The following is a 15,175-nucleotide window of genomic DNA, read 5'->3' as shown; positions in this document are numbered from 1 at the left end:
AGTTTCTTTTGCTGTGCAGAAGCTCTTTAGTTTAATCAGATCCCATTTGTCAATTTTGGCTTTTGTTGCCATGGCTTTTGGTGTTTTAAACATGAAGTCCTTGCCCATGCCTATGTCCTGAATGGTATTGCCTAGGTTTTCTTCTAGAGTTTTTATGGTTTTAGGTCTAAGATTTAAGTATTTAATCCATCTTGAATTAATTTTTGTATAAGGTGTAAGGAAGGGATCCAGTTTCAGCTTTCTACATATGGCTAGCCAGTTTTCCCAGCACCATTTATTAAATAGGGAATCCCTTCCCCATTTCTTGTTTTTGTCAGGTTTGTCAAAGATCAGATGGTTGTAAATGTGTGGTATTATTTCCGAGGGCTCTATTCTGTTCCATTGGTCTATATCTCTGTTTTGGTACCAGTACCATGCTGTTTTGGTTACTGTAGCCTTGTAGTATAGTTTGAAGTCAGGTAGCATGATGCCTCCGGCTTTGTTCTTTTGGCTTAGGATTGACTTGGCAATGTGGGCTCTTTTTTGGTTCCATATGAACTTTAAAGTAGTTTTTTCCAATTCTGTGAAGAAAGTCATTGGTAGCTTAATGGGGATGGCATTGAATCTATAAATTACCTTGGGCAGTAGGGCCATTTTCACGATATTGATTCTTCCTATCCATGAGCATGGAATGTTCTTCCATTTGTTTGTGTCCTCTTTTATTTTGTTGAGCAGTGGTTTGTAGTTCTCCTTGAAGAGGTCCTTTGCATCCCTTGTAAGTTGGATTCCTAGGTATTTTATTCTCTTTGAAGCAATTGTGAATGGGAGTTCACTCATGATTGGCTGTTTGTCAAGGAAGAAACTGCATCAACTAACGAGCAAAATAACCAGCTAACATCATAATGACAGGATCAAATTCACACATAATAATATTAACCTTAAATGTAAATGGGCTACATACTCCAATTAAAAGACACAGACTGGCAAATACGATAAAGAGTCAAGACCCATCAGTGTGCTGTATTCAGGAGACCCATCTCAGGGGCAGAGACACACATAGGCTCAAAATAAATGGATGGAGGAAGATCTACCAAGCAAATGGAAAACAAAAAAAGGCAGGGGTTGCAATTCTAGTCTCTGATAAAACAGACTTTAAACCAACAAAGATCAAAAGAGACAAAGAAGGCCACTACATAATGGTAAAGGGATCAATTCAACAAGAAGAGCTAACTATCCTAAATATATATGCACCCAATACAGGAGTACCCAGATTCATAAAGCAAGTCCTTAGAGACCTACAAAGAGACTTAGACTCCCACACAATAATAATGGGAGAATTTAACACCCCACTGTCAACATTAGACAGATCAATGAGACAGAAAGTTAAAAAAGATATCCAGGAATTGAACTCAGCTCTGCACCAAGCAGACCTAACAGACGTCTACAGAACTCTCCACCCCAAATCAACATAATATACATTCTTCTCAGCACCACACCACACTTATTCCAAAATTGACCACAGAGTTGGAAGTAAAGCACTCCTCAGCAAATGTAAAAGAACAGAAATTATAACAAACTGTCTCTCAGACCACAGTGCAATCAAACTAGAACTCAGGATTAAGAAACTCACTCATAACTGCTCAACTACATGGAAACTGAACAACCTGCTCCTGAATGACTACTGGGTATGTAATGAAATGAAGGCAGAAATAAAGATGTTCTTTGAAACCAATGAGAACAAAGACACAACATACCAGAATCTCTGGGACACATTTAAAGCAGTGTGTAGAGGGAAATTTATAGCACTAAATACCCACAAGAGAAAGCAGGAAAGATCTAAAATTGACACCCTAACATCACAATTAAAAAAACTAGAGAAGCAAGAGCAAACACATTCAAAAGCTAGCAGAAGGCAATAAATAACTAAGATCAGAGCAGAACTGAAGGAGATAGAGACACAAAAACCCTTCAAAAAATCAATGAATCCAGGAGCTGGTTTTTTGAAAAGATCAACAAAATTGATAGCTAGCAAGACTAATAAAGAAGAAAAAAGAAAAGAATCAAATAGACGCAATAAAAAATGATAAAGGGGATATCACCACCGATCCCACAGAAATACAAACTACCATCAGAGAATATTATAAACACCTCTATGCAAATAAACTAGAAAATCAAGAAGAAATGGATAAATTCCTGGACACATACACCCTCCCAAGACTAAACCAGGAAAAAACTGAATCCCTGAATAGACCAATAACAGGCTCTGAAATTGAGCCAATAACTAATAGCCTACCAACCAAAAAAGTCCAGGACCAGAAGGATTCACAGCCGAATTCTACCAGAGGTACAAGGAAGAGCTGGTACTAGTCCTTCTGAAACTATTCCAATCAATAGAAAAAGAGGGAATCCTCCCTAACTCATTTTATGAGGCCAGCATCATCCTGATACCAAAGCCTGGCAGAGACACAACAAAAAAAGAGAATTTCAGACCAATATCCCTGATGAACATCGATGCAAAAATCCTCAATAAAATACTGGCAAACCGAATCCAGCAGCACATCAAAAAGCTTATCCACCACGATCAAGTGGGCTTCATCCCTGGGATGCAAGGCTGGTTCAACATATGCAAATCAATAAACGTAATCCATCACATAAACAGAACCAAAGAAAAAAACCACATGATTATCTCAATAGATGCAGAAAAGGCCTTTGACAAAATTCAACAGCGCTTCATGCTAAAAACACTCAATAAATTAGATATTGATGGGACGTATCTAAAAATAATAACAGCTGTTTATGACAAACCCACAGCCAATATCGTACTGAATAGGCAAAAACTGGAAGCATTCCCTTAGAAAACTGGCACAAGACAGGGATGTCCTCTCTCACCACTGCTATTCAACATAGTGTTGGAAGTTCTGGCCAGGGCAATCAGGCAGGAGAAAGAAATAAAGAGTATTCAATTAGGAAAAGAGGAAGTCAAATTGTCCGTTTGCAGATGACATGATTGTATATTTAGAAAACCTCATCGTCTCAGCCCGAAATCTCCTTAGGCTGATAAGCAACTTCAGCAAAGTCTCAGGATACAAAATCAGTGTGCAAAAATCACAAGCATTCTTATACACCCAGCCCCATTTTCGACGCCCTCTACTTGGCAGCCGGTGAGCCCCCGGCCCCTGCGTTTCTGGCTGCAGCCCCAGGTGGCTGCGCTGTAGGCTGGAGCCCCTGGAAAACGCTGGCCTGGCAGCCCTGGGGAGTGTTCCAGGCCCTTGGACCGCAGGGAGGGCAACCAAATGGCAGAGGCGGTAACGGAGAGCATCCCTGAACGGTAAAAAGTCGTCTAAAGGATCGAAGAAACGGAGTGTGAGCGAGTCCGTGGGCGGGACAGCACCTTCGGGTGCCGGTCAGAGGAGCGAGCGGCGGAAGAGGCGGGTCCAGGGCGGTGTAATTAAGGCGCGGAGCCCAGACCCTCCTGCTACAGTGCCTCGGGCTTTCCTGGAGGCGGGCGGCGGGATGCTGCTCCGTTCTCCGGGTCCTCTCCTCCGGTTCTTGTCGTTTGGTCACGCCCTCAGTTCAGTCGGTTATTGGAAAACGATCAAGGCCCAAAGATGGTTTACGTGGCGTTGTGGATGTTATCACCGTTGTTTGGTGACCGAGCCTGGAGCTTGAGCCCTGGGACGTCTTGCCAGCCGCATGCGGTCCCGTGCCCACCTCTCGCGGTGGCGCGTTAATCCACCTAGACTGTGCATTGGTCCAGTCTGGGTTGACCCCGACCCGAAGTGGCCCTTTCCTTCGCGTCCTGAACTTCGCTTCTCCGTCGGTATCTGGTCTCTTCCCGCCGGCGGGCTCTGCGGTGCCGGGAGGAGCTGTACTACTCGTGCCTTAGCGCACCCTTACTTTCCCAGGCCAGAAACGCGAAATGCTGTCGGCCTTCCAGAGCTGTTCCGAGTCTTATTTGTGATTGAAACAGTCTCAGAATGCGGAGTCCTGATCTTCATTTATGGATGGCCCTTTCTCCAGACCCTTGCGATGCTCCTGATCGGGACAGTGTCTTTCCACCTTCGGATCCGCAGAAATCGAGGTGAGTGGCTTTAGGGGCCCTGGTAGGAAAAGCTTCCTTCACCCAGGTGCCCGGAAAGGCGAGTTTCGCTTCCGGGATCTTTCAGGATCACTCCAGCTCCTTAGTCTGAAGGCCTGGGACAGTTCTGCAAATCACCATGTTAAAAAAAAACCCTGGGTGTGCCTCCTGGTTTGTGAGTAGAAAGGGCAAGATGTGGTTGGGAAGGAAGATTGTGGCTAGAAGCAACCAAAGATGGAAAATCTAGGACATTTGTGCACTGTAGGTTTAGAAGTCCCAGGAATCCCAGGGCAGCTCCTCTAGGGGGCCATCTTCCACTAAATCTCTTTTGCGGGTCTGCCCCGTCACTTAGATACCCTAGGAGAGCTGATCTCAAAGCGGAGTCCCGCGATCAGCAGAATCAGCATCACCTGAGAACTCCTTGAAAATGCAAACTGCCAGGCGCGTTGGCTCACGCCTGTAATCCCTGCACTTTGGGAGGCCAAGGCCGATCACTTGAGGTCAGGAGTTTCAGACCCGCCTGGCCAACATGGTGAAACCCATCTCTACTAAAAATACAAAAATTAGCCTGGCGCGCGTGCCTGTAATCCCAGGTACTAGGGAGGCGGAGGCAGGAGAATCGCTTGATCCTGGGAGAAGGAGGTTGGAGTGAGCCGAGATCGCGCCACTGCTCTCCAGGCTGGGCAACAGAGCGAGACTCCGTCTCAAGAAAAAACAAAAAACAAACCAACAAAAAACAACAGCAAAAAACTCTACCGGGTGCGGTGGCTGACACCTGCAATCCCAGTACTTTGGGAGGCCGAGGTGGGAGGATCGCTTGAGCCCAGAAGTCACAGCCTGGGCAATATGGTGAAACCCCGTCTCTACAAAAAAATATGAAAAATTAGCTGGGCTATGTGGCACCCATCTGAAGTTCCAGCTACTTGGGAGGATCACCTGAGCCCGGGGAGGTCGAGGCTGCAGTGAGCCAAAATCGTGACACTGCACTCCAGCCTGGGCAATCGGAGTGAGACCCTGTCCAAAAAGAAAAAAAAAAAAAAAAAGCCGGACGCGGTGGTTCACTCCTGTAATCCCAACACTTTGGGAGGCTGAGGCAGGTGGATCACCCGAGGTCAGGAGCTCAAGACCAGCCTGGTCAACATAGTGAAACCCCATCTCTACTAAAAATACAAAAATTGCAGCAGGGCGTGGTGGCTCACGTCTGTAATCCCAGCACTTCTGGAGGCCGAGGAGGGCGGATCATGAGGTCAGGGGATCAAGACCATCCTGGCTAACACGGTGAAACCCTGTCTCTACTAAAAATACAAAAAATTAGCCGGGCGTGGTGGCAGGCACCTGTAGTCCCAGCTACTCGGGAGGCTGAGGCAGGAGAATAGTGTGAACCCAGGAGGCGGAACTTGCAGTGAGCCGTGATCGCGTCACTGCACTCCAGTCTGGGCAACTGAGCCAGACTCCGTCTCAAAAAAAAAAAAAAAAAAAAAAATTAGCTGGGCCTGGTGGTGCGGTGCCTGTAATCCCAGCTACTCGGGAGGCTGAGGCAGGAGAATCGCTTGAGCCCGGGAGGCAGAGGTTGCAGTAAGCAGGGATTGCACCATTACTGCACTCCAGCCTGGGCGACAGAGCGAGACTCTGTCTCAAAAACAAACAAACAACAACAACAAACTCTGTCGCCTACCCCACATCCACAGAATCAGAAACTCTGGGGGTGAGGCACAGAGACCCGTGTTTTAAGAAGACCTCCAGGTGATGTGGATGCATGCTGTTGAAAAATCAGAGCTCTAGGGTCATCTCCACAAGGCATGCATATAATCAGCTGCTCTCTTTTTAGCCAGAGCACGAGCCAGGCGGTTGCACGGTTCTTCATGGGCCTCTGGGCACTCCGTTTAAGGCTGGGGCCTGAGGGAATCTCAGGCAGGGACGGCGTTGCTTGCGGAAAGCCTGCTGGCCTGGGGATCAAGAGGCCAAGACCCCAGTTCTGTTTGTGCCATGAAAGATGAGGACAGGGAAATGGATGTGTGTGTGGGCAATTGTTCTTAAATCTGTAATGGTTTAAGTAATTGCAAACTCCAGCTTTTAAATAATGCTCTAATGATTTTATTTATTTAATTAATTTATTTATTTATTGTGAGACGGAGTCTCGCTCTGTCGCCAGGCTGGAGTGCAGTGGCCTGATCTCGGCTCATTGCAACCTCCGCCTCCCGGGTTCAAGCAATTCTCTGCCAGCCTCCCGAGTAGCTGGGATTACAGGCGCCCGGCATCACACCTGGCTAATTTTTATATTTTTAATAGAGACGGGTTTCACCATCTTGTCCAGGCTGGTCTTGAACTCCTAACCTCGTGATCCACCCGCCTCAGCCTCCTGGGTGCTGGGATTACAGGCATGAGCCACCTTGCCCGGCTGCTCTAATGGTTATATAATAAATAATTTACATTAGTTTAGTGTTGATCAGTGTTCTTTCCAGGGTAAAAGGAAAAACATTTTCAAAAGGTAGTTGTGTCTTCTCACAGTGTTTGGGGGTTTAAGTGAAAGTTTTCTTTTCTCTCTTTCTTCCTGGTCTGTCACCCAGGCTGGAGTGCAGTGGCACAATCTCAACTCACTGCAATCTCTGCCTCCTGGGTTCAAGCGATTCTCCTGCCTCAGTCTCCTGAGTAGCTGGGACTACAGGCGTGCGCCACCACACCTGGCTAATTTTTTTGTATTTTTAGTAGAGACGGGGTTTCGCCATGTTGGCCAGGATGGTCTCGATCTCTTGACCTCATGATCTGCCTGCCTCGGCCTCCCAAAATGTTGGGATTACAGGCATGAGCCACCACGCCCAGCTAAGTGAAAATTTTCTAAATAGTCTTCAACTCCCACCCCCACTGCCCCGGGGCACCAACCCCCCCACCCCAAGCTAGAAGGAGGGTATTATCTATTCTGGGGAATTCTGTCCAGCAGTCCAGTCAGATGAGGGCATGAAATAGCTCCTTGGTTTGTGAACCACAGGGCTCACTGCTAGCTTTAGCACAAGCAGTTCAGTTGCAGGAGTGAGATTCTTAGAAACCAGGTTGGAGTGAGTTGAAAAATTTAAATGGGGATGCATGTGGAATATGTTTAGTGGACGTTTTTAGTAAGCAGAACTGATGCTCCTGGATGGGAAAACCAGGATAATTTTTGTTGAGATGGGGAAATAGCTGGGAACGGAGAGGCTGGGGGAAGAGGGAGCTTAATTACTCGGGGTGTCGGGTGAGGGAGGGCAGGGTTGATGCAGTGGGAGGGAGAGTCTAGAGGTAGCAGCCTCCAAGCCCCAGTGAAAGCAGAGGGGTTGTGATTTAGAGCTCTGGTGGAGGGGAGCAGTTTCTGGTAGAAGGAGGAGTATAAGTAGGAGCAGGAGGCAGGAAGGGTGAGGATTCAGGGAGCTGTATGGAAAGATTCATTCTGGTTGAAGATAAAGAATACTCATTTTGTTTAATCCCTGATTACTTAATGTATGACTACTAATTAATATTTCCGCAATAAAAACACTAAGTGCATATGTACCTGCTTTCATAACTAATAACCCAAAACTTACAGACTTAAAAATATAATTTGCTCAATTTAAAAATAATCAGAGGCCAGGCGTGGTGGCTCACACCTGTAATTCCAGCACTTTGGGAGGCCAAGGTGGGCAGATCACTTGAGGTCAGGAGTTCAAGACCATCCTGGCCAACATGGTGAACACCGTCTCTACTAAAAATACAAAAATTAGCGGGGTGTGGTGGTGGGCTCCTGTAATCCCAGCTACTTGGGAACCTGAGGCAGGAGAATCACTTAAACCCAGGAGGTGGAGGTTGCAGTGAGCCAAGATCGTGCCACTGCACTCCAGCCTGGGTGACAGAGTGAGACTATGTCTCAAAAAATAATAATAATTAAATCAAAATCCAATATATTATATTGTCTTAAATGCTAAAAACTTTTAAAAGTAGCTAGAATATCTTAAAAATTTATTTGTTAACCTTTGAGGGCTTGCTCAAGTGCCAGGTCCTTTCTGTTTTAGATGTGTGCTCTTCTTCAATATTCAAAGAAGCCCATGAGATGGGTTCTCTGATTACTGCCTTGAATTTCAAACACAGAGAAACTAAAAAACTTATCTAAAGTCACTCAACCAGTAAATGGAAAAGTTGAGGTTTGAATCTTGGCTCTTATGCTATGTTGTCTCCTTATGATTGTAGTGAATACAAAATAGATAACAGTTTCATTGAAACCAGTTTAAGAAAGGCGAATTCCATGACTTCAAATTTGTTTATTATCTCTCTCTCTATTTTTTATATTATATATATATTTTTGAGATGGAGTCTTGCTCTGTCACTTAGGCAGGCTGGAGTGCAGTAGTGCAATCTTGGCTCACTGCAACCTCTGCTTCCCAGGTTCAAGCAATTTTCGTGCCTCAGCCTCCTGAGAAGCTGAGATTACAGGAGTCTGCCACCATGCCCAGCTAATTTTTGTATTTTTAGTATAGATGAGGTTTCACCATATTGGCCAGGCTGGTCTTGAACCCCTGACCTCAGGTGATCTGCCCACCTCAGCCTCCCAAAGTGCTTGGATTACAAGTGTGAAGCACTGCATCTGGCTTCTATACTTATTTTAATACTGGAATGGGATGCAATTTGTTATATATGTTCCCAGAATTGCAAAAATATTATCAGGATATATCTTGATACTTTGGGTTTTAGTAGTTTTCAAAGACCTCCAAAGAAAACGCATCCCAGACCAGCTATGTTGGTGACTGATAGATTCAGAAAGGAAACTGGACCTTGTTTCACAGTCCAGTTCTGTGAAACCTGAGCCAATTATTAGGCTAAGTCTAGCAATCCACTCATTATGTTGCCAACCTTTTCTTTGATTTTACTTAATTTTTGTTTTAAAATATGTAATATATGTCATTGTAGCAAATTCAGAAGATATAAAAGGGTATGTGAACAAAAGTGGCTGGCGCAGTGGCTCATGCCTGTCATCCTAGTACTTTGGGAGACCAAGGTGGGAGAGATCGCTGGAGCCCAGGAGTTCAAGACCAGCCTGGGCAACATGGTGAGACCCCGCCTCTATTACATATATTTATAAAAATAAAACATGAAAAGCCTCTCCCATTCATGGCTCTCAGTCTTCCAGCTCTACCCAAATAAATTTTATGTAATATATGCATATTTTATATGTATGTATATGTATGTATTTTAATGTGTGGCAGGATATTTTATACATTGTACCTTTACTTTTTTCATTTTTAATTTTGAGATTTTAGACTTTCAAAAGAATTTCAAAAATCACAGTGTTTCAATACACCCACTACACAGCTTCTACTTATGTTAGCATCTTACCTAACCGTAGAACAATTTTTTTTCTTTTTTTTTTTGAGATGGAGTCTTGCTCTGTCACCTAGGCTGGTGTGCAGTGGCGTGATCTTGGCTCACTGCAACCTCCGCCTCCTGGGTTCAAGCGATTGTCATGCATCAGCCTCCTGAGCAGCTGGGATTACAGATGCCTGCCACCATGCCTGGCTAAGTTTTGTATTTTTAGTAGAGAAGGGGTTTCCCCATGTTGGCCAGGCTGGTTTCGAGCTCTTGACCTCAGGTGATCCACCCACCTTGGCCTCCCAAAGTTTTAGGATTACAGGTGTGAGCCACCGTGCCCAGTCCACAAAATAATTTTCAAAACCAAGAAATTATTTGCATTTCACCATTTTTTTCATGATTTTAGTTTTTCTGTTCTAGGATACAATTCAGAATCCCACATCATGTTTAGTTGTCCTATGTCCTTGGTCTTGTCTCATCTTTCACAGTTTCTTAGTCTAGCCTGTCTTTCATGACCTTGGCACTTCTGAAGAATATCAGCTATTTTCTAGAATGCATCTCAGTTTGGGTTTGTCTGATGTTTTCTCAGGATTAGACTGAAGCTATACATTATTGAGAAGGATGCTACAAAATGATGTGATCATGTGCCCTTCTCAGTGCATCGTATTTCAGGACAGGTGATGTTAATTTTGATCACTTGGCTAGGAAATCACTAGTGTTCTTTACTGAAAACTTGTGGTTCTTCCATTTGTATTACTAAATATTGTGGAGGAGATACTTCAGACTATGCAAATATCTTGTTTCTGCTTAAACCATCACCCATGAGTTTTAGCATCAGGGGTCAATTTTGCCTGAGGCAATGATTACTGTGGTCCAGTGGTGATTTTCTCTCTCTCTCTCTCATTCCTTCTGCATTTATCAATGGGAACCTTCATGGAATAGCTGTTGTTTCTTCACCAACAGCTCCTGAAACCCCCCACCCCCAAATCTCTTGTAACCACCATTTTATTCTCTATGAGTTCAACTTCTGTACATTCCACACATAGGTGAAAGCATGAGATATTTTTCTTTCTGTGCCTGGTTTATTTCACTTAACATAATATCCTCCAAGTTTATCCATGTCACTGAAAATGACAGGATTTCCATCTTTTTATTTTTATTTTTATTTTTGGGGCAGAGTCTCACTCTGTTGCCCAGGCTGGAGTGCAGTGGCACAATGTCGACTCACTGCAAACTCTGCCTCTTGGGTTCAAGCAATTCTTGTGCTTCAGCCTCCAGAGTAGCTGGGATTACAGGCGTGCGCCATCACACCCAGCTAATTTTTGTATTTTTAGTAGAGACCGGGTTTCACTATGTTGGCCAGGCTGGTCTCAAACTCCTGACCTCATGTGATCGGCACACCTCGGCCTCCCAAAGTGCTGGGATTACAGGCATGAGCCACCGCGCCCAGCCAGATTTCCATCTTTTTAGGCTGAATAGTATCTCATATATCTATATCACATAATGACATTTCAGTCAATCATGGGCCTCAAATACAATAGTGGTCCCATCAGACTATAATAGAACTGAAAAATTCCTATAACAGTGGCATCGTAACCATCAGAATGGTGACAGCACAACACATGAAGTGTTTGGCATGATGCTTGTGTAAACAAACCTATTGCACTGCCAGTCCTATAAAAAGTACAGTACTACCCATTGTATTACAGTTGCCTACAGGATTCAGTTGTATAATATGCCATACAGGTTTGTAGCCTAGGGGTAATAAGCTTTTACCATATAGCTTGGGTGTATAGTAGGCTATACAATCTAGGTTTGTGTAAGTACACTGTATAATGTTTGCACAACTATGAAATCTCCTAACAGTGCATTTTTCAGAATGAATCCCTGTTAAATGATGCATGACTGTATTTTGATTCATTCCAGAATTTCTTTTCTTTTCTTTTATTTATTTATTTTTTTGAGACAGAGTCTCACTCTGTTGCCCAGGCTGGAGTGCAATGGCACGATCTCGGCTCACCACAACCTCCACCTCCTGGCTTCAAGTGATCCTCCTGCCCCAGCCTCCCGAGTAGCTGGGATTATAGGTGTGTGCCACCATGTCCAGTTAATTTTTGTATTTTTTTAGTAGAGACGGGGTTTCACCAGTTGGTCAGGCTGGTCTCGAACTCCTGACCTCATGATCTGCCTGCCTCAGCCTCCCAAAGTGCTGGAATTACAGGTGTGAGCCACTGCACCCGGCCCATTCCAGAATTTTTTTCTAAACATATACATAAGTGAATCTATATAGAGTTCTTAAAAGGTACATTATATATAGCAGCAGGCAGGGTGCAGTGGCTCATGCCTGTAGTGCCAGCACTTTGGGAGGCTGAGGCAGGATTGCTTGAGCCCAGGAGTTCAAGACTAACCTGGGCAACGTAGTGAGGTCCCTCTCTCTTATAAAAAAAAAAAAGTTAGCTGGACATGGTGGCACATGCCTGTAGTCCCAGCTACTTGGGAGGTGAGGTGGGAGTATCACTTGAGCCTAGGAGGTCGAGGCTGCAGTGAGCTGTGATTGTGCCACTGTACTCCAGACTGGGCAAGAGAGTGAGACACTGTCTCTAAGAAAAAAAAATTAAAAAAACCCTAAGAAACCATTATACATATAGCACAGAATTAAGTATCATATAGTTTTCTGCAACTTGCTCTAAATTTAACAGAATGTTGGTTCACCTTTACAATATCCAGGACAGTATATTATAAGGTATTTCCATACTGTATACACAATTCCGTCGCTAGGAATTCTGTTTACTTATGAAAGGTCCAGACACCTGTGTCCCAGAATGCTCTCGAAATCATTAGTGAAAAATTGGAGCATATGCAAGTGTCATTTAATGGATATAAAGACAGGTGATTTTTAACAGTGAGTTAGAGTTATGTATACTAACAAAATTGTAAATAATATATTGTTGATTTTAAAACGCCTGTTCAAAACTCTGTGTAGATTATGATAGAAATGGGGAATGAAGGGCAAGGTTTTTGTTTTTTTTGTTTTGTTTTGTTTTTTTTAATGAGACGGAGTCTCGCTCTGTCGCCCAGGCTGGAGTGCAGGGGTGCGATCTCGGCTCACTCACTGCAAGCTCCGCCTCCCAGGTTCACGCCATTCTCCTGCCTCAGCCTCCTGAGTAGCTGGGACTACAGGCGCCCGCCACCACGCCCGGCTAATTTTTTGTATTTTTAGTACAGACGGGGTTTCACCATGTTAGCCAGGATGGTCTCGATCTCCTGACCTCGTGATCCGCCTGCCTCGGCCTCCCAAAGTGCTGGGATTACAGGCGTGAGCCACCGCGCCCAGCCGAAGGGCAAGGTTTGTGTCTTCTCAAGATTTTGTTTGAATTCATTGGACATGTATGACCCATGCTGAGGACCAGTCAGACAAGCATGGTAAACTGGCAAGTCTGGCGGCACTGGCTTAATTCTAAGGAAAACTGGGTTTTCCATTGGCCTAAATGTCCTAGACAACCGCAAACCAAAGAGGTGAAGTTTTTTCCACTTCCAATATTTAGTCAACCCACTGACATTTTACCTGCATACAGGGCTTATGGATGCCACATGGGGGAGTGAATCCTAAGTTGTGTCTAGTCTTTCATTCAACAAATATTTATGGAGCACATTGTATGTGCCAAGCAGTTCTAGGTGAAGCGGGTACAACAGTGGTGGAAGGAAGGAGTCCTTAGGAGTTCATAGTCTAGTGGTGGTGACAGGGGAAACAGGCATTAATAATGTCTGCTAATTAATTAAGCAAGATTAATGAGAATAACACATAATTGGGTGAGGATATAATTTGGAGAAAAAAAGCAGAGGAGGAGGATGATGTTGTGATTTTCAATTGGGAACCCAGGGAAGGTGTCAGTGGAAACCAGGTAATATTTAATTAACAGACCAGAAGGTGGTGTGGAAAGTGGAAGGGGGAATGAGCTACAAAGCTACGAAGGAAAAGAGAACCGTAAGTGCAAGGGAGAGACAAGGAGAAGGAAGGAGAGAGAAATCTGGAGGAGGACTCCAAGGTTTAGAGCCTGAACATCCTGAAGAGTGACACTGCCTTGAACTGATGTGGAGAACACCTTCCATGTAGCAGGTGTGGGGGACGGAGGTCAGGGCTCTGGTCGGGTCCTTCAAGGTTAGTTCATGGGAAGCGTGAGGGGATGAGTAGGCGAGGCTGCGATTATGGATGTGAATCCAGAGTCTCCAGCAAAGGGATGTTATTTAACGCCGGGAGACTGCAGAGAGTACCAGGAAGTGAGTGGCTCCGATCCTGAGAAGGTGGGGAACTAGCCTAGGGCCTCGCCTGCTCACTCAACTACCCCTGTGTACTTTGTCCCTGCGTTCTCCTCAGCCCAGGAAAAGAATCCCCTCCTTACCCCGCCCCAACTTATCCCCTCCTCTCATCCCTCCGCCTAGACCACACCGCGGTCTCATTCATTGAAAACCTGATCTGTATCAAACTGGGCCATTCAGGCCAGGTTGGCAGGGTCCTTGTCACCTCCCATAGGAGCCGCAGGGTCGGGAGGCTGGCGTGTCCAACAGCGCGAGGGGTCCTGGCTGGGGGGTCTGAGCTAGGCGTGCAATTCCGAGCCCCCTCCGCCCCTGCATCCTTCCGCCCTTTTAGGCGGCCCCGCCGGCCACACAGGGCCAGTGTGCAGGGCGTGAGGGAGGGACGCGGCCCAGAGGGGCGGCTCCTTGATGCCACCCAGCGCAGCCCGGAAGCAGCCGGAGGTCCCAGCTGGGGAGGGGTGGGGGGACCTTGGATGGCTGGGTTCTGTCACGTCCCCTCCCAGCTCCGCAGTCAGCGGCTCCGTTGGAAGAGAATGTGAGCCGCGCTGTCTCCAACAAAGCTGCTCACGGAACAGTGCGTTTAACTTGGCTGCTGGTCGTCGGAGGCGTCAGTCCCTTCAGCAGGGGCGGCTGCTGTGCCCACCCCCGGGGCTGTGCGCCAGAGAACGGTCAGACTCCGCCAGGGATTCTTCTCCTGAAAGAAAAGCACCAACTATCTCCCGAGCGAGCTCTCGACCCACGAAGGCCCTCCCCCGTGCTGGTCCAGCTGCGTGCTGTCGGTGGCATCTGGTGGCTCTAGTCTTGGAGGTTTCCACGTGCTCCCATTTCTTGCCGTTTTTCTCACTAACGCAGAGGGTCTCCCAATAGGTCTGACACCAGCCTCGTGGACCCTGAAAGATGAAGTCAGCCTCAAGTCGCCAATTCCTTGCCGGAATTCCCCCTTCATTCACTTACTCTCTACAAGTTGCATCCTCTGTCTTCGACATCCCACACTCCTCCTCTTCCTCCCCGTAAGGAGTGTAATAGTATATGTTTACTTAGAAATTTCCCAGGCTGTGGCTCCTCCATATAATCCTAGCTACTTGAGAGGCTGAGGCGGGAGGATCGCTTGAGCTAAGTAGTTGGAGGCTGCAGTGAGCTATGATTGTACCACTGCATTCCAGACTGGGTGACAGAGGGGAATCCTGTCTCTAATAACATCTTAAAAGTTTACAGGCCGGGCGTAGTGGCTCACGCCTGTAATCCCAGCACTTTGCAAGGCCGAGGCAGGTGGATCACCTGAGGTCAGGTGATCCTGACCCTGACGGACATGGTGAAACCCCGTCTGTACTAAAAATACAAAAATTAGCCGAGTGTGGTGGCGGGTGCCTGTAATCCCAGCTACTCGGGAGGCTGAGGCAGGAGAATTGCTTGAACCCGGGAGGCGGAGATTGCTGTGAGCCAAGATGGCACCATTGCACTCCAGCCTGGGTGACAGAGCGAGACTCTGTCTCAAGA

At 46.0% G+C, this 15,175-nt stretch overlaps 2 protein-coding genes across 3 annotated transcripts in view; one reads left to right on the top strand and one right to left on the bottom strand.

The window, feature by feature from the left end:
- The window catches only part of KHDC3L (KH domain containing 3 like, subcortical maternal complex member), a 100,886-nt gene that overhangs the window by 50,962 nt on the left and 34,749 nt on the right, over positions 1–15,175 (bottom strand). The gene's annotated exons all lie outside the window — the stretch shown is intronic.
- The window catches only part of KHDC1 (KH domain containing 1), a 68,845-nt gene continuing 56,847 nt past the window's right edge, over positions 3,178–15,175 (top strand). Inside the window, exon 1 of the mRNA XM_003809534.7 lies at positions 3,178–4,060. Coding sequence (XP_003809582.1) covers positions 3,673–4,060 — 388 coding nt within the window. The 5' untranslated portion in view covers positions 3,178–3,672. The remainder of the gene's footprint in view (positions 4,061–15,175) is intronic.

The sequence above is a fragment of the Pan paniscus genome, chromosome 5, assembly GCF_029289425.2.
Source record: "Pan paniscus chromosome 5, NHGRI_mPanPan1-v2.0_pri, whole genome shotgun sequence".
In the NCBI taxonomy this organism is placed as follows: Eukaryota; Metazoa; Chordata; class Mammalia; order Primates; family Hominidae; genus Pan; species Pan paniscus.
This window is presented reverse-complemented; position numbering and strand designations above follow the sequence as displayed.